The sequence below is a fragment of the Hippocampus zosterae genome, chromosome 14, assembly GCF_025434085.1.
Source record: "Hippocampus zosterae strain Florida chromosome 14, ASM2543408v3, whole genome shotgun sequence".
Classification (NCBI taxonomy): domain Eukaryota; kingdom Metazoa; phylum Chordata; class Actinopteri; order Syngnathiformes; family Syngnathidae; genus Hippocampus; species Hippocampus zosterae.
The window spans coordinates 14,684,854-14,710,468 of NC_067464.1; the positions used below are offsets into that span (position 1 = coordinate 14,684,854).

At 42.4% G+C, this 25,615-nt stretch overlaps 3 protein-coding genes and 1 long non-coding RNA gene across 5 annotated transcripts in view; all 4 read right to left on the reverse strand.

Annotated features, from left to right (window-relative positions):
• Positions 1–7,094: 7,094 nt before the first annotated feature.
• On the reverse strand, positions 7,095–12,331 carry LOC127614534 (potassium channel subfamily K member 17-like). The gene is given in 5 exon segments (XM_052085884.1): positions 7,095–8,057; positions 8,118–8,284; positions 8,493–8,607; positions 12,074–12,194; positions 12,196–12,331. Coding segments are annotated over 5 exon segments (972 nt in total). The 5' UTR covers positions 12,285–12,331; the 3' UTR covers positions 7,095–7,577.
• Positions 12,332–13,545: 1,214 nt separating this feature from the next.
• On the reverse strand, positions 13,546–18,369 carry LOC127614494 (potassium channel subfamily K member 16-like). The gene is made up of 5 exons (XM_052085838.1): positions 17,860–18,369; positions 16,677–16,791; positions 16,434–16,600; positions 16,163–16,331; positions 13,546–14,669 (listed from the first exon to the last, which is right to left on the reverse strand). Exons 1-5 carry the CDS (start codon positions 18,172–18,174, stop codon positions 14,461–14,463), a joined length of 975 nt encoding a protein of 324 aa, XP_051941798.1. The 5' UTR covers positions 18,175–18,369; the 3' UTR covers positions 13,546–14,460.
• Positions 18,370–19,913: 1,544 nt separating this feature from the next.
• Positions 19,914–20,679, reverse strand: LOC127614584 (uncharacterized). The gene is made up of 2 exons (XR_007966628.1): positions 20,628–20,679; positions 19,914–20,558 (listed from the first exon to the last, which is right to left on the reverse strand). It is a non-coding gene; the product is annotated as an uncharacterized LOC127614584 (long non-coding RNA).
• A 35-nt stretch (positions 20,680–20,714) lies between these two features.
• The window catches only part of kif6 (kinesin family member 6), a 54,564-nt gene continuing 49,663 nt past the window's right edge, over positions 20,715–25,615 (reverse strand). For both annotated transcript variants that reach the window (XM_052085713.1, XM_052085712.1), the window contains exons 21-22: positions 23,570–23,685; positions 20,715–21,490 (exon numbers count right to left, since the gene is read on the reverse strand). In XM_052085713.1, the coding sequence (XP_051941673.1) occupies positions 21,474–21,490; positions 23,570–23,685 (133 nt within the window). In that variant the 3' untranslated portion in view covers positions 20,715–21,473. The remainder of the gene's footprint in view (positions 21,491–23,569; positions 23,686–25,615) is intronic.

Below are 25,615 nucleotides of genomic sequence, written 5' to 3' on the forward strand. Positions count from 1 at the left end.
GTTTTAGCAACTTTTGACTTCAATTCATGATGCAATGGGCCTCTTTGGCTCAGCGTTATCTTAGGGTCATAGAAATAAATGTATTCTAAAACAAATGAGATCACACTTTGTACTTAAATTATACAGCGCATATATCGTGCTTTTATTATCACGATAATTGCAAATGTAGCGTCAAAGTAGGAATCGGATAAAATGGCTGTCAAATTAAAACAGCAGCAATAACGGTCTTCCCCCTTCCATTCCAGATGGAATAAAATATGCAATGGTTTATTTCAAAAATGCGTTCCAAAAACACAGTGTAGTCGGTGGTGTCGATGGTGCAGCAGCTTTAGGAAGAATCTCATCCTCGACCTGGAGAGGAAACTCCACCCTTTCCTGACTGAGGACCACAGTCTCATATTTGGAGGTGCCAATTCTCAGCCCAACCACTTGACACTCAATTGTGAACCGTTCCACTGAATGTTGACGATTGCGGCGTGGAGCCAAAGAACCACATAATCTGCAAAAAGATGAAATGCAATACTGAGGTCAACACACCAGAATCCCTCGACGCCCTCAGAAAGTCTTCCACTGAAGGTTACGAACAAAATCTGTGACAAAGGAGACCTTGGTGAAGTCCTACGTCACTGGAAAAAAAAAATTAAAATCTGAATTAGTATGGAACAAACTCTCTTCACAAGAACCCACAGGGGGAATACATTCTTTCAGTCCACAAAGCACATGTACGTGTCGTTGGGCAAACTTTCATACATCCTCGAGGACCCTGGGTGTAGAGCCGGTTCACTGTTCCACAGCCAGGAGGAAAACCACACTGCTCACCGATAGCCTGCAGAAGGTGCATTGACCCTTAGTCATATGTCATAAGGGTTTTATTGGCAGCTAGTCACCTGACATTAAAGTTTTATCTAGAATGGTATGACGATTTCAGTTGTCACTACCGTTACTATACAGAATTGTGAACAGAAATAAAACGTATACTTTCACCAAAGCATAGGGACTAGAACATTAAAAGATCAGCACCCGCGAAAAACCTAAATTATTTTTTTTTCTGCAGGAGAGAACCAATGTAAGTAAAATGATAAACACAACAGTGATGGGGTGATGTTTTTCCTGCATTCTTCGCATCCAGCGCAGTCATCTTTAAATAAATAAATAAATACTGTACACATACACACTGGTCGGGGCTCCTTTGCAGATATCGTCCTCATCTGGCCTGACCTTTTAACACAGGTGACTCATAGTGGTGTTGTCTTCTACTTTTGTGACTCACGTCCTCTCCGTTCACTGCCAAAGAGACACAAGAAAACTGCTTGACGTAGAGACGCTAAATAAGGTTATTTTAATTTCCATCCATCCATCCATCCATTTTCCGATCTGCTTCATCCTCACAAGAGGTTCTGGAGCCTATCCCAGCCGTCTTCGGGCAGTAGGTGGGGGACACCCTGAACCGGTTGCCAGCCAATCGCAGGGCACACACAGACGAATAACCACCCACGCTCACACTCACACCGAGGGACATTTCAGAGTGTTCAATCAGCCTGCCATGCATGTTCTTGGAATGTGGGAGGAAACCTGAGTACCCAGAGAAAACCCACGCAGGCCTAGGGAGAACATGCAAACTCCACACAGGGAGGCCGGAGCTGGAATTGAACCCTGCACCTCCGCACTGTGAGGTTGACGCACTAACCACTGGGCCTCCAGCTTAATTTAATTTGAAACAGGGACATATTTTTGGGTTTGTATGATAGCGATGAATGACAAAATGCTACAGTCAACCCCTGTTTAAGTCTCTTTGGGATGACCTGCCACTGAACGTTCGGCAAGCTCATTTTCGATTCCAAGCGATCCCAATACCTGACCGGCTGTTCAATATTTCCTGTTGTGGATAGCGCACCGATATCATGACATTTGGAAAAAAATACTGTATATAGGAACATTTTTTCAGGTAATACAGTACTAAATAACCATGGATGTAAAATCATCATAATTAATCATCACTTCTGAAGTGTCTGCTGCAACACAGTTACTTAGGTCCCTGACCCACTTTGCCCTTGAAGTTGCTGTCAAAATGCTTGACTTCCACTGGAAGTTAATATTTGTCAAGTGGAGGCATGTGAAACCCTCTCTCTCTCTCTCTCTCTCCCTTTCTCTCTCTCTCTCTCTCTCTCTCTCTCTCTCTCTCTCTCTCTCTCTCTCTCTCTCTCTCTCTCTCTCTCTCTCTCTCTCTCTCTCTCTCTCTATATATATATATATATATATATCTCTGTATATATATATATATATATATATATTATTCAAAAAATCCTCATCTCACCCCTCGGGTGGTGTCCGTCCCTCATTCAGCTCGGGTCCTCTACCAGAGGCCAGGAAGCTTGAGGGTTCTGCGCAGTATCCTTGCTGTTCCCAGCACTGCACATTTCTGGACTGAGATGTACGATGTTGTTCCCGGGATCTGTTGCAACCACTCATCTAGTTTGGGAGTCACTGCCCCGAGTGCTCCGACCACCACAGGCACTACTGTCACCTTTACCTTCCAGGCTCTCTCCAGCTCCTCTCTGAGCCCTTGGTATTTCTCGAGTTTCTCATGTTCCTTCTTCCTGATGTTTCCATCACTTGGGACCGCTACATCCACTACAACGACTTTCCTCTGCCCTTTATCTATGATCACGATATCTGGTTGGTTCGCCATTATCATCTTGTCAGTCTGGATCTGGAAGTCCCACAGCATCTTCGCTCTGTCATTCTCCACCACCTTCGGAGGTGTTTCCCATTTTGACCTTAGGGTTTCCAGTCCAGACTCCGCACAGATGTTTCGGTAGACTATGCCAGCCACCTGGTTACGGCGTTCCATGTAGGCTTTCCCTGCCAGCATCTTACACCCTGCAGTTATGTGTTGGATCGTCTCAGGTGCCTCTTTGCACAACCTACACCTTGGGTCTTGTCTGGTGTGGTATATCTGGGCCTCGATGGCTCTGGTGCTCAAGGCCTGCTCCTGAGCAGCCAGGATGAGTGCCGCTGTGCTGTCCTTCAGGCCAGCCCTCTCTAGCCACTGATAGGACTTCTTGAGATCAGCCACTTCAGTTATGGTCCGGTGGTACATCCCGTGTAGGGGCTTGTCCTCCCATAATGGTCCCTCTTCCAGCGCCTCATCTTCTGTTCCCCATTGTCTGAGACATTCTCTGAGTACGTCATCCGATGGAGCCTTCTCCTTGATGTATTCATGGAGCTTGGATGTTTCATCCTGGCTCTCACACTCACTAGTCCCCGACCTCCTTCCTTTCGGCTTGCGTACAGTCTCAGGGTGCTGGATTTGGGATGGAACCCTCCATGCATGGTTAGGAGTTTTCGGGTCTTAACGTCCGTGGTCTGAATCTCTTCCTTTGGCCACCTTATTATTCCTGCAGAGTATCTGATCACTGGCAGGGCATAGCTGTTTATTGCCCGGGTCTTATTCTTGCCATTGAGCTGGCTTCTTAGGACTTGCCTCACTCGCTGGAGGTATTTGGCCATAGCCGCTTTCCTTGTTGCCAGTTCGAGGTTGCCATTGGCTTGTGGTATACCGAGGTACTTGTAGCTGTCCTCAATGTCTGCTATTGTTCCTTCAGGGAGTGAGACCCCTTCAGTGCGGACTACCTTTCCTCTCTTAGTCACCATCCGACTACATTTCTCAAGCCCGAATGACATCCCGATGTCGCTGCTGTAGATCCTGGTTGTGTGGATCAGGGAGTCTATGTCCATTTCACTCTTAGCATACAGCTTTATGTCATCCATGTAGAGGAGGTGACTGATTGTAGCTCCATTTCTGAGGCGGTATCCATAGCCTGTCTTGGTGATTACTTGGCTTAGGGGGTTCAGTCCTATGCAGAACAGCAGGGGGGAGAGTGCATCACCTTGGTATATGCCACATTTGATGGACACTTGGGTAAGTGGCTTGCCATTGGCTTCAAGTGTGGTTTTCCACATCCTCATCGAGTTCGCAACGAAGGCTCTTAGGGTCCTGTTCACCTTATACAACTCCAAGCATTCAGTGATCCATGTATGTGGCATCGAGTCATAGGCTTTCTTGTAATCAATCCAAGCTGTGCACAGGTTGGTACGTCAGGACCTGCAGTCTTGTGCGACTGTTCTGTCAACCAGGAGCTGATGTTTGGCTCCTCTGGTATCTCTACCCTTCTGTGCTTCGTTCATGTATTGATCCATGTGTCCACTTATCTTAGCCGCAATGATGCCTGACATGAGCTTCCATGTTGTGGAGAGACAGGTTATTGGCCGATAGTTGGATGGGGCTGCACCCTTCGAGGGATCCTTCATGATCAGGATCGTTCGCCCTTCGGTTAGCCATTCTGGGTGAGTCCCATCCCTCAGCAGCTGGTTCATTTGTACTGCTAGGCGCTCATGGAGTGCTGTGAGTTTCTTTAGCCAGTAGGTGTGGACCATATCCGGGCCTGGTGCTGTCCAGTTCTTCATATCTGAGACTCTTTCCTGTATGTCTGCCACTGTTATGGTAACTGGGTTCTGTTCAGGGAGGTTGCTGTGCTCCTCTCTCAGGGTCACCAGCCATTGTGCACTGCTGTTATGTGCAACCTCCTTCTCCCATATGCCTTTCCAGTAACTTTCAGTTTCCAGTCTTGGTGGGTCAGCTCTGTTGTTAGGACCCTGCCACTGAGCGTACACTTTCGCAGGTTGTGTTGCGAACAGCCTGTTTATTCATCTGGCCTCATTCTCTTTTGTGTACCGCTTTAGGCGACTGGACAAGGCTTGGAGCCTTTGTTTGGCAGTTACGAGTGCTTCAGGTATGGTCATCTGGATGTACCTCTCAGGTATCGGCCTTTTCATCACACCTCTCTGGGCCTCCGTCAATTGACTCACATCTTTCCGGGCCGCCTTGATCTTGGCCTCCAACCGTCTTTTCCATGGTGGGTAACGTATCTCATGGCTTCCATGGTTGCTCTTATAGCCCAGAGTCTCCAGGATCACTGATGCTGAAGCGTATATCAGCTCATTGGTTTCTGTGATCGTTACGGTAGGGATCGCCCTTAGTGCTGCATTCACACTTTCTATGAGACTTTCAGATGGTACTTCACATAGCCGTTGTAATCGGTTTCTAGGTTGCCCAGCTTTCATTCTCGCCATGATCTTAACTTTCAGGTCAGTTGCTGCCTCGCTCAGCATTTCATTCATTGGGGCTGGCCACCCAATCTCATCATCTTCATTCATTGGGGCTTGCATGGCCTCCTCCTCTGATCTGGCAGCCTGGGGCCCGTCACCATGGAACCTGCGTCGTACCTCATCAATCTCAAGTTGTGACAGCAGTTGCCGTTTGTGGATGTTGGAACACTGAGCTAGTAGTTGTTTCGTGGTCAACCGTGACTGTGGGTTACGAAGTAACCATTTAGCCCACATTCTCTGCATGTAACCCCTCTGACTAGGGTTGCTTGAGTAGTAGCATTCCAACAGAGCCATGTTATCGCATCTCGCCCATCTCCGCTTTGTTCCAGTAGCCCATTTTTCATCAAGGTGCTCTGGTTCCCCAGCACCTGATGCAGACCTGGTTTAGCCGGGCGACGTCTGAGCCGGCATGTCATTTGTTTTATTGTCTCTCATCATTGTATGAGGTAGGCATTAGCGTGAAGGATCTTGCCCAAGGACCCACACTGGATGGTGTTATGTGCTCATTTTTGCCCCAAGCGGGATTCGAACCACCATCTCCGATATGCCAAACCGATGCCTTACCAAATGAGCTATCCAGCCGCCTGGGGGCTCGTCCGGGAGCATTTGAATGCCGTGTGCAGCTTATCAACCCATTCAAGTTTTAGTTGGCATTGTCGTTCATTGAGCTAAAAAAAATCAACTGTACCTAGATGGAATATCATGGAACATTTTCCGTCGGGCTTGCACACATTTTAATACATAATCACGACACTTTACACTCGGGACTTGATGTTTGCTGAGTGATGTGTTGCAAACCAGTGCATCACTTTGTTAGCAGTTAGGAAGATAAGTGCAAGCTTGAAAGTCTTCAACAATGTAAAGTGGCGATGGACATACTGTGTTAATCAAAGTTCGAAACTAGTATCGGTAAATTGTATCGGCGCATTATTTATTTGTACTCCCCAGTACTAGTACTGCCGTCTCCACTGCCGTCCTCCAGAATGCTCGTACTGTATTTGCATCAGTGCCACACTATTTAAAGCTATATACAGTCATGACAGAGTTCCCACAGCCCATTTCATACAATAAGTTACTGAAACGTGTAAAATAGAAACACTGTTCCCATCACGAATAATGAGTCGTCACTGAACGGTGGACAAATATGCAAGCGTTTTTATTTATTTATTTATTTTTTCTTGTGCAATGGTTGCAACCGGTCACTCTCACTCCCCTTAGCTTTCCCATAACCAAGCAGAGGAGGGGAGAGACGCACAGAATGCCTTTTCTGTCCTCCTCCACTGTTTGGAATTTTGCACTTTTCCGAATATCCCACCCAATTATTCTTTCGCCTTTGCGTGACTCTATATTTGTGGCCTTTGGCATCTTGTCATTTTCCATTCTGTCGGGCCTTCTGCCTGCCATCTGCCTTTGGCATTGCTCCTCCTCACTGGCTTTCAATTAAATAAACACACAATGAAAGAGTTTGTCCTTTGGAAGGCCCATTGTGACCTTTGTGAGCACCCACTAAGTTCATTTCCTTGTGGGAAAGAAAGACACAAATGTGTTCATTTCCTTATAGGGAAAGGAATACACATATATACTTTCAATACAGAAAAAACAAGTGCTGCGGTAAATGTGGATTTGAATACATTTAACCTCAAAGGAGAGAGCAAACTGAATGTGTCTTCAAAAAATACAACTGACCACAGCTATGGAAAAACAATTTTAGTAGAGCTGACGCTCCAGTTTCAGTTCCTTTTTGTGCTGTTTATCTAATACCACCACCTGGTGGAAAAAGGGGCTTATAACGGCACATAGAACTCACCAGAGTCGAGAAATAAAATAATTAAGAGAGTTTTTAAAGAAAAAAAAACTCTTAAGAGTACAAAGCAACAGTTGTTAAGATTTGTGCAACGTAAGTCAAATTGAGACAGGAAAATGAGTCAACGTTAGCTTTGTATTCACATAAGAAAATATTCTCACAATATTGCAATTACCTTCTCAAAGTTCTTTTCTGGTAGTTATTACAAAATATACATTTGTGTTATTACAATGTAATAGCATAAATGTATTATTTTATTTATTTTTTTATTCCACTTTCCCCTCAACATTTTTCAAATTTCAACCACATTTAAAATCATAGCAATTTTTTTAATTCCATTTTTTTCTCTCAACATTTTTCAAATTTCAACCACATTTAAAACAACAGCACCAATCAACTAAATTTACACCAGATAAGACTGGTTCCAAGCAGAAAGTATAGTTCCATTACTGTCATCTTTGAAATGGCCGGATAATGAATGAGCGTCAAAGTGAGTGTAAACACAATCCTTAGCTCACAGGCCACAACCTATTTATGAACACGATCGATATGCGTGCACACACATCATGTCCTTATGAGTAAGGAAGTCCACTTGTTTTCTACTTTACTGAGTTAAAGGCGGCTGCTTGACCTGAACTTGCTCCTTCAGCTCTGTGCCGCGGTTGCGGCTCTCCCGTGCCTCCTGTTTGTCACCCCCTCACCACTGTTTCACGAGACTGTTGAGCTTCTCCAGGATATCAATGGAGTGGTTGATGATGAGCGCCAACCAGGCCAGGCCGAAGAATATCCAGGAGGCCATGAGGACGCTATACCACTGTGGGTACACGTGATCTGGGTTACTGTCCGCAAATAAAACATTCAAATATGATGATGATGGTAGTGATAATGCTTTGATTAGCGTGCTCTGAGATTTACCAGCCACAAAGTCTCCAGAGCCGATGGTGCTGAGCGTGATGAAACAATAGTAGATGGCCTGTGAGTAGGTCCAACCTTCATGAAGGTGGAACACCAGCATGGGAACAATGAAGAAGAAGAGGGCTCCGGACAGGTAAGACACCGAGTGGACGAAGAAGCGAGAACAGCTCTAAGCGGAGAAAAGGAGGTGGTGAAGTGGCAACAAAACAATCATGAAAGAGATCCTCACCCGTTTGCCAGTCTTCCTCTCGAGGAAGTCGGAGGTGTTCCGTTCAATGACGACCATATACTTGCCCACCCTGTTGAGCACCACCATATTGAGTGGGATGCCAAATAGGGCGAAGAACACGCAGAAGATCTGACCAGTGGTAGAGCTGGGACTCATGTTTCCATTACCTGCAAATGATAAACATTTGAAGGTTGCAGAAGATTGCATTCTCAATATTGGTCACCCCTCTCAGGGGCATCCACAGCCCCCACCAAGAAAGCAGGAATACACTTCACCCATGCGTATCAGCCAGCAACCCCCCACACCTCCCAAAAAAGGATCATCCAGCATAACGGACGAGCAGAATTAACTGATCTAACTAGCTAACTAACTAACCTATGGTTGTGACCACAGTGGCGGCAAACACAGCCGAGCTGGTGAATTTCCAAAATCCGATGGGTGTGCCGTTGCCTTTCAAACTCAGGCCCACTTTAGAAGCATCTCGAATAACCTGAGGGGAGAAAAACAACACAAAAATCCAAGATGCCTGCTGACACAGTGGTGACATTTGTTTTCTTGATGTTTGTGCTCGGGTCAAGACACTTCTCAGAACTCAGCGATTAGTGACTTACATAACAGTCATCATCTCTGTGAGAAATACAACCAAGAAAGAGAACTGCCTTACATTGACGAGCTTGCGAAATACAACATATAACAGCAATGATGCAATAGAAAAAAAGATGACATTTCCTCAGTTGCTTTCACTACTTAAGAAGACTTTGTTCCATTTCTTACATTTAATCACTGATATCTACTACTTTGTACTTCCTACCTTGTCAAAATAGGTCCATGCCTTTTTTGAACCTCCGCGGATAAAGCCCCAACACCATAAAGATGAAGATGCAGCAGATTTGGAGAAGCAAGATATTCCCCATCAATGGCCCATTTGAGAATTGTTTGAAGTGGTCGACATCAACTTTTCTTTTGATAGCGGCGCGGACACCCGCAGCGGCTCCTCTTGTTTTATGTTGAGAAGGAAGAAATTTCATCTGTGCTGTATGTTGCACATACAGTACCTTTGACAATAAAGTTTATCCAATCCAATCCAATCAAGAATAACACACGGTGAACATTTTGTGGCTTGTGCCAACCTTTTAAACAACTTATACCATTTCAAAAATCTGAAATCTATCTATCTATCTATCTATCTATCTATCTATCTATCTATCTATCTATCTATCTATCTATCTATCTATCTATCTATCTATCTATCTATCTATCTATCTATCTATCTATCTATCTATCTATCTATCTATCTATCTATCTATCTATCTATCTATCTATCTATCTATCTATCTATCTATCTATCTATCTATCTATCTATCTATCTATCTATCTATCTATCTATCTATCTATCTATCTATCTATCTATCTATCTTCCGAGCCTTATACTATTTTACTTTTACTTAAGCAAAGGTAAGTTGAAACGGTGCTTTTGCTTGTTTTCACAGAAGTGAGCACTTTTGCCACCTCTGGATATCAATTCACCCATTTCATTCCTTTGACAAACCTATAGCGGCACATTTATGAGAACACAGTTGGCTATCAATAAATTAACCAACGGTCAGAATCAAATAGTTAAAACCTTAATAATGGAATACACCATATTCTTGCTCTCTCAATGGAGAAATGGCAGCAAAGTGGAGAGAAGAGATTTTAGATCAGACAATGACATTGAGCAGAATGAGCAGCAACAGTGCATGTTAGGGTAATTGAATATAAGATGCTTGAACCACTCCAACGCCAGTGACTCTTTCTTTCTTTTTTGTCAGTTTGACCGCAAAGGTATTGCCTGACTTGCATCTTTTCCCAAATAAGATGTTGATTCCGCAAATGATGGGAAGGGAATATTAAAGTGTCACTATGAAAGATGTGCTTTAACTTGGCAAGAGCAGTTAGTTTAGCCACTACTGTGAGTGAAAACTGAACATCGAGCATAAGACCGTGACATGCAGTTATTCGAGCTGTCATCGTCACCAAAGCAAAATGTCCTTTGGCGAGGATGTGCGGTAAATAAAACTCAAGGATGTGGTGCGCATTTGGAAGTGAATGATGGTTCGAATATGGCCCGAGGGCCCAACTATGAACAGGACATGGTCAGAGCTTTTCGTCCTATCACTTTTCAACATGTGTGACATCTTGTAGAGAAATAACTGAGCAGCTGGCAAGAGGAATTGTGATAATGACATGCCAATTACAAATGTCTCGGATGGTAAATTAAAACTAAACTCTTTCACAGGCTCACTGGCATGCACTAAATAAAGCGCCTGTAGAAATAGGGCAAGAGCAAACAAACATGTTTTGCATAGCAACAGCGTAAAAGAGCATCTGTTGAAGTATTTTAATAGGAGACATGGAGTCTGAAAGCAAGTTGTATAAACAGCAAAAAAGCAAAGTGGTCAGATGGAAATTAGGTGGTCCCCCATTTAAAGGCTTGGGATGATAAGTGAAGGCAATGGCAGACTTAAGAATGGAATCCTTCAAACATTGGCAGGCAATACTTGTCTTGAAGTGTAGAATTTCAACAGATGTCATGCTCAACATCTTGTCTGTCTTAGTTCTTCTATTTGCTTTATGCATCCATTTTCTGTACAAAGTATCCTGTGCGGGGTGCAACGTAGCCCAAGCCAACTCCCAGATTACTTGTGGCAGACTGCAGTCTGGAATGGACGCCAATCAATCACGAGGCACATTTTGACAAACCATCATTTACACTGTCACTGAGTGGGAACTGAACCCGCGCACTGAACCATGTTTTTGGAAGCAACACCGGAAGCTGGAAATGGAGTGTCGTGTTTTGCGTGATGGTAGGTGGAGGAACTCAAGAAGCAGGGTGGACTTAATGAAATGTATTTAACAAAAATACAAACAGGAGTAAACTGGAGAAAAAACTAACTGAAATAGTCAAACAAAGTCTTGAAAACCACAAGGGACCAAAGCAGCAAAAAACCCCCACTATGACAGAAAACAAAACATGACAGAAAACAACACGCGCACATGCAGGCACACAATGATCCGACCAAGACTGACAGAACACAGGGAACTAAATACAAGCAAAGTGACGAGAGAATGGGAAACACCTGGACAAGACACAAGGGGTTGAGGAAGCTGATTGGTTAAACACAAGGGACGCAGATGATGAGAACAGGTGGAGACAAAACCAAATGTGATCGAAACAAAACATCACACGGAGATTCGACCTCAAAACTGTGATGCCGCCATACTGCCCCATGTATTCAAAGCTAATGTACAATATACAGTATGCTAAACTTTCTTGAAACCATTTATACCTTCTCTTATCATTCATATTTTTCCTCACTGATAAACTGGGAGAAATTCCATGGGTCTACTGTCTTACATCTCAAGTTTAAGTTACCAAATCGGATTTGTCTTGAAAGGCGATATACAGTATAGCAACGGTAGGGAACTCCGGTTTCTCGAGAGCCATATCCTGCCTGTTTTAGAGCTCTCCCTAATCCAACACACCTGAATCAATTAATCATGATCGTTTTTGGCTCCTGGGCTATAGGGAGATGGAAGAACAGAAGAGAAGTCTGGCAATTGAACCGCTACCCCGTCAGAAACGCTATACGTCACCCTCACAGTTGGGATTCCAATCTTTGGTTCGAGCCTCCTTATGTGATGCTTGTGTGGCTTTTCTCCGGTTAGCTTTCCTTCCACATTCCAAAAGTATGCTCGTAAGATTTGGTCACAACGCTGAATTGCACAACAATGTGAGTGTGAATAGTTTCGTTTATCCGTGCCCTGTGATTGGTGGGGTGTAGATGGGATAGGCACCAGGTCACCTGAGACCCGAGTGAGGTTATACAAAACGGATGGCCTAATGAACGTCCATCTACACAGTGGGATTTAAGCATTGGGACAGCACGCCAGTTAGTCTTAGTGATCTTCCTTACCTGTGCCACCTCCTCAAGGCCATCTTGGTCCAGAAACGTGTCCGTCGACAACAGCTTATCTTTGTTCATCAATAAGAGACTGATGTCCTTCTCCCCGAGATCCCCCTCCAACTTCCAAAATACCACCAATGAGTACGTAGGCCACATAAACCACACCCAGAATAAGGATGGAGGGCATTCGGGCCAGATTGAACTTTTCCTTTCTTTCCATCTTGATTCCCTCCTGAAGATTTTTTTTTTTGGGTGGGTAGGGGGGAAACTCCAGGTAGAGGCCAGAGCTATCTGCTTTGGACAACAAGGCAAAAGAGTTGACCGCACAAATGAAAAGGCAAATCAAACTCCACCCGCAATACTCTTTCAATCACTTCAGAGGGCTATCATGCAAATTTGGCGAACAGTGATGGCTGGACCGTAACATGACGTCAGATGTGACTATTTTCAGCTTGGAATACAAACAATTCCTGACAAACGTCATGTCAAGACCAATATTTGGCTGCTATACACAAAACAAAACTTGAAGTGATACTGAACCTTTAACCATTGTAAATAGCACAACCACCTTATGTTTTCTATGCTATTGCTAATGTATTATTTTTATTCTACAAATATATTGCTAATGCTATATTTTATATTGCACTTATATTGAACTGTGTACAGTTCTTTTCTGAAACATTTATTTTGTGCAATGAAACACTTGTCTCCCCCGCAACACACACACGCGCACACACACACACACACACACACACACACACACACACACACACACACACACACACACACACACACACACACACACACACACACACACACACACACACACACACACACACAATTTTGCTGCTATAGAATGCAAATTTTCCCAGTGTGGGTGGGACAAATAAAGGTTATCTTATCTTATCTTACAAATGTCATCCTCAAAGGCAAGTTTTCTTAGTGGTTGAAACAGAAGGGGGTGAAAAAGGGACACTCGTGTCCAAACCGACTAAAATGTGCCACTTTTCTCCTTTTTTTTCCCTGGGATCACTTCTGCATGTAATGTGCTCTCAGGCTACCTCACAACCTGATTAATGTGTTTGCTTTAGATAGCACAAACACGCGCTATTCACTGGAGTTTTCCGTCGGCACACAAACACAGATGTTGACTCGTGTTAATGCGTATGCGGAGCGCGGATAGTAAGTCTATGCACCCTTGTTCAAATGGCAGGTTTTTATGGTATTAAAAAAAAAAGAAAACCTTCTTTGCACCATTAATGTGGCCGATGACTTCATTTCAAGAGGGGATACACACACTTGCCAACATTTAAAGGACAAGTATCCTTTTCCTAAAGTTTTTGTAATCACGTTTTACATCACTGGCCAGAGTCTGCAGACAGCCTCCGGCATGAGATGGATCTCATCGTTCAAAAGTATAAGTCAGAAGAAGGATACAAACGAATTTCCAAAGCATTACATAGACCACGGCACACAATGAGGATAGTCATCAGCATTTGCATATAATATGGCATAAAAGTGACATGACAAATAACTGGTCGTCGCTCTAAAACTGATGAAAACTACCAAGGATGTTGCCAAGATGCAATGTCACCGTTGACGGACAAAGAAAGAAAAACACATCTAAACATGACTAGATTTTGTTAAAAACACACTTGAGATCTCCCAAACGCATGTGGGAGAAAAAGGGTTTTGATCCGACGAAACCAAGGTTGAACTTTTTGGCCATCATTCCAAAAAGTATGCGTTGTGCCTACACACCTGTGATACCACCAAAAGAACACCATATTTTCAGAACACTGAAGCATGGTGGCAGAACAGTGAAGCATCCTTTGAGGCTCTTTTTCTTCAGGTCGAACAGGATGGAGGGCAAACAATCGCACAAAATTCTCATTGGGATGCAGTCCAGTTCGACACCGCTGCAAGCTACAATTACAATCATAAACATTATAGGTAACAGCGTCAATCAAAATTGACCTTTGTCTTTATGTTCGTTTGATACAGCTCTACCCAATATAATGTTCAAGAGTTATTACAATAAAGAGTACGTACAGAAATAGAAAGGAAACAATTTCAGAATGATGACAAAAATTACACAGCAATCCCAACCTTTCTCAGACTTAAGTGTTTGTACAATGCGTTGTGACTCTGTATGGCTTTTTGAGGTAGACTCGTCAAACAGGAGTGTTTTGCTCCCCTAAGGAAAGTTGGATCGCAAAGAGGCAAATGTATAATATTAATGAGTGAGGGCAGAATGAGTTTGTGTGTTGTACAGTCATACATGCCACATAAAAAAGTCTGAAGTGTAACTAGAATTTTTCTCTGGGGATAAAATTGAACAACGTAAAATATATACTTCAAATTCACCTTGTGAATATTTCAACCAAGCTCAAGTGTCAGATCTTGGAGGTGTCTTCCAGTTTATTGGATGACACATCATCCTCTCCCTCTTGTTTCTTAAATCCTGGATGAGTCAAGCCGATCACATGAGCCACTATTCTTGATCCCATGCTGAGGATCAGAGCAAGCCAGGCCAAGGCAAAGATGATCCAAATGCCTGCCAGGCTACGGTACAGAGAGATGTATTCCTTGCCTGGGTCAGTCCCTGTGAGAAGAGACCTCTTTTTAGCATACTTTCCATTGACGAGCTTCCGGTACTCGCAAGTCACATGATCAACCTTAAATCAACAATATGTGTTAGCTTTACCATTTTATGCTTGTTTATCTTGATGGTGCAGTAGATTTTAATTAGGACAATGGTGTCTCATTGTGTTACTGACCTGGCAAACACCAGTGACCTGAAAGAAAGAAGCTGCGTGCAACCCATGAAAACTACTCCCTAAGATGAATTTCTGTCTGTCTGACAATGTTTTCTACAACTCTACACAGATTTGAGTAACTACATAGTGGTTACTCATAATTCATGTGTGTAAACAAATATGCATTATAGTTGCACTAAGCTATAAATAATAATTTTAATGTACAGCACAGTTTGTGTGACATTCCCAAATTGTCAAATATGATAACTCTGGAGGTCAGGTACACCTTATTAAACAAAATTAAGATACTACTTGTCTGTGTATGAGGAGCTCCAGTGAGATTTGAATGAGAATTGATAATTGGCGTGCTTCAGTCAAGTGCACCTCTAAAATGACATTTGACGCAAGGCAAATGTGCGAGGGTACAAGTCACATGGGAGATTTATAAGGTGCACGTGTGACTTATACATATTGCGTGTTATAAAAAAGTAATCTAAGAGACAAAATAAGTTAAAGTATGTTCATGTCGTCTCCCAGGTTGCCTGCCTAGCAAACCAAATGGCCGTTGTGACGGTTTTGTTATTACCGTATTGGCCCGAATATAAGACGGCTCGATTATAAGACGACCCCCTCTTTTTCAAGACTCGAGTTTGGAAAAAAGACTTTTTGAACACCAAATTAATTTTTATACAGAAAATAATTACAGTATATCTGAAACAAATGATTATAACAATATATTCGAGAGAAAAAGCATGTTATGCCTCATTCAAATCTAAATATCTGAACATTTAAATATGTAAACTAAAGTGCAATCACATTCATAAATGAATGGCTTCTGGTTCTCCAGATTGCTGATGGCTACGTTTCTCCATTTTCTGTTATCTCGTCTATTATTTTCTTCTTTTTTCTTTCTTACCGCTCTTTTTTATTTATCTTCTTCGTGCTACCGATATTTTTATTTTTATTCTTCGTGACAGGGGTTCACTTTGGCCTGGGGAGTCAAGTTCAGCATTCGCGTCAATGATATGTGGCGCCATCTAGCGTCGTAAATGGGTATAATGTCCAGACCCCGAATATAAGACGACCCCCACAGTCTTATTTGAATGCAAAAAACACGGTCTTATATTCGGGCCAATACGGTATTAACGACACACGTCTGTGGGGTGTAATCGATTGGCAATGGAGAAGAATTCCACCAAGGCTTTGTGGGGCAAATGTGAACTTTGCATCAACCATCCAGGAATCTCTTTCCATCCAATCAATCTATTTATGATCTTCTTCACCCAAGCCAATTAATGTGAATCGCTACAAACGTGCTTCTTTTGCACTCTGTACTCACCCACCACATAATCTCCAAACCCAATGGTGCTGAGGGTAATAAAAGCAAAGTAGAAGCCCTCGCCAAATGTCCACCCTTCTACGTAACTGAACAGAAGCGGAGGGATGACCAGAAACAGCAGACTACCGGTGATGAAGAAGGAGCTCACTGCCAACGCCTCGACAGTTTGCTACAAAGGAGCACAACATACGTGTACATTCCACACAGTGCCGAACAAAACAGACGTTAGCCTCAAGAATGCAAGTTTATCCTTGGTGTATAACAGTATTACCTTGTGTGGAACCACGGAGACCATGCCTCGTTCTAGACGTCCCAGGTGAATGGTGAGACATTTTCCCAGCTGTTTGAGAAAGGCCAGGTTGAGCGGGATGCCACACAGCGCATAAAAGACACAGAATACCTGACCGGACACAGTGCTGGGAGAGAGGTTGCCGTAGCCTGTGAATCAATAGAAGATTTGTCATTCAGCATGTGTCGGGACATTCAAACAATGGTAGGCCAACAAGGCTCTCACCTATCGTTGTGACCACAGTGCCAGCAAAAAAGAAGGCACTGCTGAAATCCCAATTACTGGGGTTCGTCGAGTTGCCTGAAGGATTCACACCCCTCTCCCAGGCATCTAAAATCACCTGCGAATGCATAGTAACTTTTTTTTTTCAATACAACTCAATTTTTTAAAAACACAATTACAAAATGCCGTGCCCTTATTAATACCCTGTCAGTACTTATACATTCTGTTGCCAAAACAGACTTCACAAAAAGACCAAAACAGAACAAGGGACTATAATGCAGGGAGAATCAGGAAATTATCCAATTTTACTCAATTTGTTTGCAAATTATGACAGTGTATTTTTTTTACTGTGCTAATATATCTTTGTTTGTTTATGTATGCCAGTGACATACTGTGACAGGCAGAACAATTCAATGACAGAGGGTTAAAACAACAGTCTATTCAATTGTTGCCATTCAAACAATCGAACAGCTTCTGGCATGATCAATTAAACTAGCATTGATTTCCACCCGGGTAAGCCGATTTTTAGTTTTAAGTAAATTGAAACAACCCTCACCATTGAAGCTTTCATAGATTTTGTGACATTATTGTTTGGTGGAGTGTCATGAAATCTTTCCAAAGGTGCTCAATGACAGTTGGGACACACTGCCACAGAGGCTGTGAGATATATGCAGGACAGCAAAAGACAAACACTAGACTAGAGCACGCATGAAGTATGACATCAGAAAAGTGTTGTGTCCCAGAATAATAAAAGAGTGATGCCACGGAATCATGATCAAATCATCGCGTTTTATCAATGCCTTTGGCAAGAAAATAAAATCAAATTTCATGTTTCCAATCAAGCCATCCATTTTATTTTTTTGAAGTTTGAATTCCTCAAAAACAGCACTGGTATTACATGATTTGAACTCCACAAACAGTAAAGTACAAGACATACACAGTAAAACCCTGACAAGGTTGATTTATTCGATCATTTTATTAGCGCGTCCTTCACCCGTATTGATCTTTTGCTTTTTTTTTCTTTTCCTCCTCAAATTTGCTCAATGATTAAAACAGACTTGTGTCAACAAGCCGTTGACAGGGTTACAGAGCTACACTAACTGAGCCGTCGGTTTGTCATGGCATTCATGACAAGGTTTTTCTCGCCAGCAGTTTAACAAGACAGGAAACAGAAAACAAGCCAAACCTGAACAAACTTCTCCAAAGCAGGTCCATCCAGGCAGGTGTAATTAGCCAAGAAATGTAACTTCTCCAGTTGGAAGTGGTTTCGATTGTTGCTCTCGGCCTCTCGCTCCAGAATCTGGAAAATGATGGCTCCAAATAGCAGGTAGGTGAGGTGGGCCAGAGCCAAAAGTACCGTCCAGCTCACTTTGACACGGACCAGCTGGATCCTCGCCATCAAAAACTTTCCCCAAAGCCACAATGGGCACGCAGGCTGGTGATCAGATTGAGACGTATATCTGAAGAAAAAAATTAACGTCAAAGGGCTTAGAGTAGACATCCAAGATCAGCATATTTGGACATATCTCACGGAAAGTGATGCCATTACTGTTGGAAAAAAAGAATATTTTTCTAATATATGAGTTTAATATACAAGACTTGGTCTTGAATAAAGCTGCATCTTTTGACCAGTGGATTGAATGCTCTCCAAAGGTAGAGCATCCCCGCTCTCGCTGCTCTTCCTCTGATTGGTCAGAGAAGCCTAGTATCTGCTGGGACATGATTTATGGGTCGCTCGGGTGATGGCTAAACACCTCTTCTCCATTAGGGTGACATCTGGACACACACAGACAACGGTTTCAACCGTTTCTACTAATAAGGAAGCATCTTGTCTGGGGAACAAAAGTTAATATTTCACCTGAATGCTGTCGGGCGGTTAAGCAGTTCAGTAGTGCTGTGCACTGCAAGGACACAGACAAGTCGAGCGGAAACCTGGGGAGAATGTAAATCCACCACAAATGATTTAAAATCCTTGTGGAAATTGCCAAAATAATACAGACTTGTGACACAGCTTGACATGTGTCAAAGGGGAGTAATTTAATGTCATTAAGTCTGAAAGCTTCATTTGTTTTTTTCTAAATCAATCATGCCTGCTAGAATAATCCTAGAATGTCTATACCAGATTGAGATGGTGTTCGTGTTATGGTTGAGGAGGAAGAAAAGCGTTGACATTTTGGAGAGGTGGGCTGCGGGTTACTTGAATGTGAGCCAAAGTGAGGAGTTGCAAGATGCCTCAAAATGGAACGGAAACTATTGGATTTCTGTGGCTTTTGTCTTTAAAAAGCATGAAAAGAATCACAGCACGCCAACAAGAATTGGTGTTATTGTCAATTATTTTTATAGGACTGCTATCTTTCAAGGGTCACTGATGGTACATACAGCCCCTGACTTGTATGTAGGGGTTCACATCCCACTTGGTGATGGTGTGAATGTTTGTCTCTATATTTGCCCTGCAACTGACCTGCAGTTCAAGGTATGGTCCGCCTTTTTAGGATAGGTCCCAGCACCCTATGACCATAAACAGGTTAAGCGGTGTTTAAAATGGATGAATGAATGGATAGATGAAATCCTTTTTGAGATGGGTTAATAATGCTGTAGGGAAAAAGAACACAGTTAGGTTTGTGGCATTTGCCAATGTCTACAGAACAACATAACACAAATTTAACAATCATAACATTAGGTACACCTAGATCAGTGTTTCCCAAACTTTATTGAGCCAAGGCATATATTTCACACTGGCAAGCGTTGCAAGCATCAAATTCGTAATTAGAGAACGTTTGCAAAAAATAAAAAATAAAATAAATAAAAATTAAAAAATGGTGAATTAGCTTGAACGTAGTTCGGCCCGGTAGTCCAGTGGTTACCACGTCAACCTCACAGTGCAGTGGTACTGGGTTCAATTCCAACTCCAGCCTTCCTGTGTGGAGTTTGCATATTCTCCCCGTCCCTGTGTGGGTTTTTGCTGGGTATTCCGGTTTCCTACCACATTCCTAAAGCATGCGTGGCAGGATGATTGAACACTCAAAATTGTTCCGAGGTGGATGTTCATCCCTTTGTGCCCTGCAATTGACTGGCAACTGGTTCAGGGTGTTCCACACCTACTGCTCGAAGACAGTCGGGATAAGCTCCAGCACGCCCCGCGAACATTGTGTGGATAATGCGGTTCAGAAAATAGATGATAGTTTGTATTTGTCTTTGTATTATATGCATTGAATATATTTTGAAAAAGATTTGCAAATCATTGTATTTATTCCCATTTTACACAATGTCCCAACTTGATTGCAGTTGGGGTTTGTGTTATACATATACTGACAATACATTTGAAAAGTCTTGTAATGTCCATTCATTGCTTTTCTATTCCCTTTGCACTAGTGCATGGGTGAAGGGTGATCTGGAGATGCATCCCAGGCTCTCCACCAGCCAATCACAGTGCACATACAGACAAAAAAAAAAAAAAAACATTCATAATCAAAATGGACAAATGTTACTTTTTTGATCATTGCATGTAGTGTGTAAGGATGCGATGTGTGCATTGCAATTATTTCACATAAATTCCACTCGTCAGAAAATGCTGTTGAAAACAGACAAACATTAAGAAAACCACCAGATAAAATAACATTTGGCATGACTTCACAAAGACACAGTCTTTCTCCAAGGCAACTCCGATGCGGGGATGCAAATTGTGCAGCTGCTTCATCTGTCAAACAAATCAATGCAAAGTCATACAAACAGATTGTTCCCACGTGGTCGCTCTCTATTTGGAGCTGGGTGTACAGCAATAGCTCTGAGGAGGCTGGATGCCTTGATTTTCATGACCTGCAGATTGACAGATGCAATGAATCACTCAGGAGCTTTAAGGCAGCCGGATGGGATGAATCTGCATCGCTGGGATGGAATTTGCATTAATGTAGGAAAGAAAAAAGCATAAATAGCACAACTGGGTCTTGTTCATACCTGCCAGTCCGCCCAGAGGTGCACAAGCGGGCTCAAAGAAGCACTTTTACATGTATTAAAATGAAGAAGGCAGTCCAACTATTTACAGTTCATGAAACACCCACTGTCATATGCAGGGACATTTTGGAAACGATGGTAATTTAACTATTGGAAACCCATATTGACTCTATGACAGTTTGTATAGGATTCTGTGTCAGAATCATAATACAATTGCCCTAAAAAATTCTGAAGTTTATTATAGGGCGATTATTGATATTGTACTTAGCTACACAATTGGAGTATGTTTACACGAGCTTAACTGCAGTATAACCACCATAATAACTATAATATCAATTGATCCATTTTGTACTGCTTCTCCGGGTGAACTAGCTCCAATCCCAGTTGATCACGAAAAGTAATCTTATCTCTTTACAGAGAAACTAAAAAGTGTGCTTTTTTTCACCCATGGCTTCTTTTTAGAGCTATTTATATTTCCAGCCTTCTGACAGTTTGCCACGCATAATTTATGTTGGTATACATACTAACACTTAAGAAGTTACAACTGATGACATGCCGACGCCAGCTGGCTTCCTCTCGTTGACTATCCTCTCAGATCTTAGAACAACATTTGTTTAGATCAAATGGACGACGGAGCTTTGATTTATATTGTTCTGTTGCTCAATCAGTTCCCTGGCAGTGACTCAAGCAAGATGTGTCGGCACCGGACCCTTTTCTTGAGTCGATGTTCAGGAACCACTTGTGATCTTTCTTCCTCGTGTTTGCATCATCGAGTGTCAATGATGTTCAATATGTCTTCTTATATGAAGGACAGCTTGATAGTCTCCTGGGTTTCCAAGTGACTTGATGTTACTTCTGAAGAGCGCCTGAAATATGAAAGTCACATGTCAAACCACTTTTTGGGAAATCCAAGAGAAATTTATTAAAAAACTTGATTCTCCATACATAATTTGCTTTTTGTATCAGTAGCATTAAGCTTATACTCAATTTGTGATTTGAACCCTTTTGATAGGCAAGAAGAACAAATAGAGATGTAACAAAATAACCCCTGGAAGGAACTTGCTATCCAAGCTCAATCACCATCACCTCAAGCATGCAAATGAGCCTTTCGTCACCAAAGAAGTAGATGGTGGAAAGAAAAGCTGGAACCTCTGAAGGCAAATTTCTTCCATGATTTGTTTTCCTGTCTGATGTTCTAAACTCAGTCCACTAGCCTCTCTGTGTATACTCTATGAGCTCAGCCTATCTGGATATCTGGTGCCAAACCACAAGACTTCCAAATCCACTTTAATATCTGCCAAAGCAAGCAGCTACTCGAAAGGTCAATTCGAAGGATTGACCAAGAATTAGCGGTACATGACAATCAAAAGAGGGCTTGAAAGCATGTCTTCTGGACAGATCATGCTGCATGGCGTTAAAAAAACAAAAAGAAATTATTCAGCCCATTTGTGGTATATAATCAGGCTTCTATACGACATAGTTGATGTTTGCCAGAACATTTCCTCATTCAGTCAAGATAAGAGCCTGTGGAAAACACTCGTTCCTTTTCCCTCCAGAGGGCAGTGTTGATTGTTAAATTAGATGTTTCAAACGATCAGCCTCTCCAGTGCTTCCCAACCATTAGTGAGCCAAAACACACACAGTACATTGTAATAATAATGACACATTTTACTTGGAAGTACCTTTCAAGAATCCTAAAGGCACTGGATCAGTAAAACAAGAGTTAAAAACTGAATTATACAGAGGAAATAAAACAAAAAGGACAATCCAGTGCAGTTTCAGTGAGTAGGTCATCCAAAATATGTGCGTTTTGAAAGTGGTAAGAGACCGATTTGCAAAGGTGAGGTGGTAAAAAGGTTCAGAGCGAACTGGGGAACTGAGTAGCTGAAGTTCCTGCGTGGACTAGATTGGCAATGTGGAGGAGGTCAGACAGGTGTGGAAGGGCAATGTTGTGAATGGCTTTGAAAGGGAGCAGTAGCTTTAATTGAATTCTAAATTTAACTGGGAACCAATAAAGCTGATGGAGGACGGGGTGATGTGATGGAAGGAGGGGGTTCTTGTTATGATATGTGCAGCAGAGTTCTAGACCAACTGAATCTGATAGAGGGACTTGTGAGGGAGGCTGAAGAGGAGAATGTTGCAGAGGTTATAATGGGAGGTGACAAGGGCTGTGGACAAGAAAAGTGGTTGCGGGGGAGTAGGGTAGGTGGAGTTGCTTGATATTGCAGTAGGATGTAAACTGACGGGACTGTGACATTGGTAAGCTGATGGTATGATAGTGTGCTGTTGAGGGAGACGCCCTAACTCTCAACCGGAAGGGAAGGGGAAACTCGTGAGTAGAGAAATTGCTAACCTTGGATAATGCATGTGCCAACAAGAGGAATTTCTGTTTTCTAACTGTTTAGCTTCATGTAGTAAGATGTGAAGTTTCTGCTAAAAACAGCAGGTGACTGAGGACATGACATGCTGTGTTTATAAGAAAAGTAGCGCTGGGTGTCATCCGCAAGGCAATGAAAGAGGATATTTAACTTACGGGAAATGGTCCCAAGGGCAAGGATGTTGTTAATGGAAAACAGGGGGCCCAGGGCAGAGCGACAATTTGAAAATTTGGTACAGATTTTAGCAAGGTTCATGGAAGGTGACACGCATGATTTGCTTTTGTCAGCCACATAATGATAAGGCGAGCCAGATTTGGCCCCCAGCCTTGAGTTTGACAAGAGTGGTATATGATTTGAAGTTGTTAAATTAAAATGTTCAGACCAATTCAATAAAATTGGGACATTTCCCATGGCCCTGTTGATGATCTCTCAAGGCGCGTTAATGTGCTACGGCTCAGTGGTTGAAAATCACTACTATATACTACATTGTTATACGTGTATGCTACATAATTTCCCCATTGTGGGACAAATAAAGGATATCTTAATTGTAAATTGTGTTTGTGTTACCCGCCCTGCTGAGGAGGTTTTGCCGGGCTCTGATGAAGGCCAGGATGTCTGCATCCGCCTGCCGGTCTCCAGTTAGAGGGATAGAAGATGTTGAGAGAGAAGACTTGGAAAGGGCCCTGAAACACAAACGAAACACTTCATTTTGTCACGTTTTGCGTGATGGTAGTTGAAGGACCCCAAAAAGCAGGGAGGAGCAGGGTGGATTGACCAAGATGTATTTAACAAAAAATACACACAGCGACACAGGAGTACAATGGAAAGAAAACCCCACAAAGTCGAAGTACTCAAAAAATGCCTGGAAATCACGAGGAACAAACAAAACTAAGACAGGAAACAAAACATGACAAGAGCACACGAATGCTTACATACTCACAGCTCACAATGACCCAACAAAGACTGGCAGAAACTCAGGGAACTAAATACAAGCTAAGTGACGAGACAACGAGAAACACCTGGACAACACACAAAGGGTTGAGGGAGCTAATTGGTTACACACAAGGAACATTGGTAACGAGACCAGGTGGTGAAAAAAGGGCACATGAGGAATCAAAACCAAACGTAACCAGATCGAAACATAACACATTTGGCTTGACAATATGCACATTGTTTTGTTTTCCTCATTCATTAGTCTACTGCTCAGCTTGTTCAAGATCATATATACTGTGTGTGTGTGTGTGTGTATATATATATATATATATATATATATACACACACACACACACACACAGTATATATATTTATTTGTGTGTTGAGCCTATCCCAGGCGAATTTCAGCACAAGGTTATGTTCTGCTCAACATGAAGTCACTCACAGGGCACGGACAGACAAACAGCCAGTGACATTCACAAGTGTGGGAAACTTCGAGTCTTCGGTGAAGCTAAAAGTTTTGGAAATGTGGGAGGTTATTCCAGGCAAGCACAGACGGAACATGACAACTCCGCACAGAAAGGATTGCCAAGAGTCCAATGTAGAATTTCTCAACTCTAAGACAGACATACTAACTATATACACTGTGCTGTCATAAATATGTTTTATGCAATAAAACATTGTGGCATACATTCAGTAATCCTTAACTTTGAAAATGTGTGTGAGTGTTTTTATAGGAAAGATTTTTAAAGCCCTTTGCTCCATTTAGTTCTTGTTCCAGACATCCAGCCATCCATTTTCTTTCACGCTTGTACTCATTATGGTTGTGGGTTGTTCTTTTTCCAAAAGTTAGACATTTTACATATAAAGGAATTTTGATACAAAACAAAATCTAAGAGGGATTTTGAGACTGCTTTAAAAGCAGAAAGATTGCTCATTTCAATCATATGAGACACTTTACAACATGCATTATTTTTCCCATGAGTGTTATCATGGTTATGTACAGAAGTGTAAAATTTAGCATTGCTTGGGATGCAAAGTGGCTCTGTAGTGATTAGAAACACTTTGGAATTAGACACCCAACCTGTATTTTCACCTGATTGGTGCTTTGAATGTGTCATGTAATACAATGCACAATTATTGAAATTACCTTGTCAAGCACGCTTATAACTTCCATGATGATTTTAACGCACCATCAAAATGCAATCAAAGATGATTATGACCTTCGCTTTGTTGGACCTATGAAGTTGGATTGATTGCTGTGGTGTATGTGGGAAGAGTCTCTCTCAACAATCCTGGGTGTAGCTGTTTATGACTAACAACCATGTCAGAAAGACATGGTTGCTCCCTGTGACACTGAACAGCAAACCAGTGATGTTCATGAACTAGATAAATGTTTCACAACATCCCCCAAAAAATGTTAGTACCAATCAATAACATCCATTTTTGGACCCGCTTATCCTCACAAGAGTCATGGGGCATGCTGGAGCTTATTCCAACTGTCTTCAGGCAGTAGGCGGGGGAGACCCTGTAGTGGTTGCCAGCCAATCACAGGGCACACAGAGACACACAACCTTTCATGCTCACACTCACCCGTAGTGACAATTTAGAGTGTTCCATTAGCCTGCCATGCATGTTTTTGGAATGTGGGAGGAAACTGGAGTACCCAGAGAAACCCCA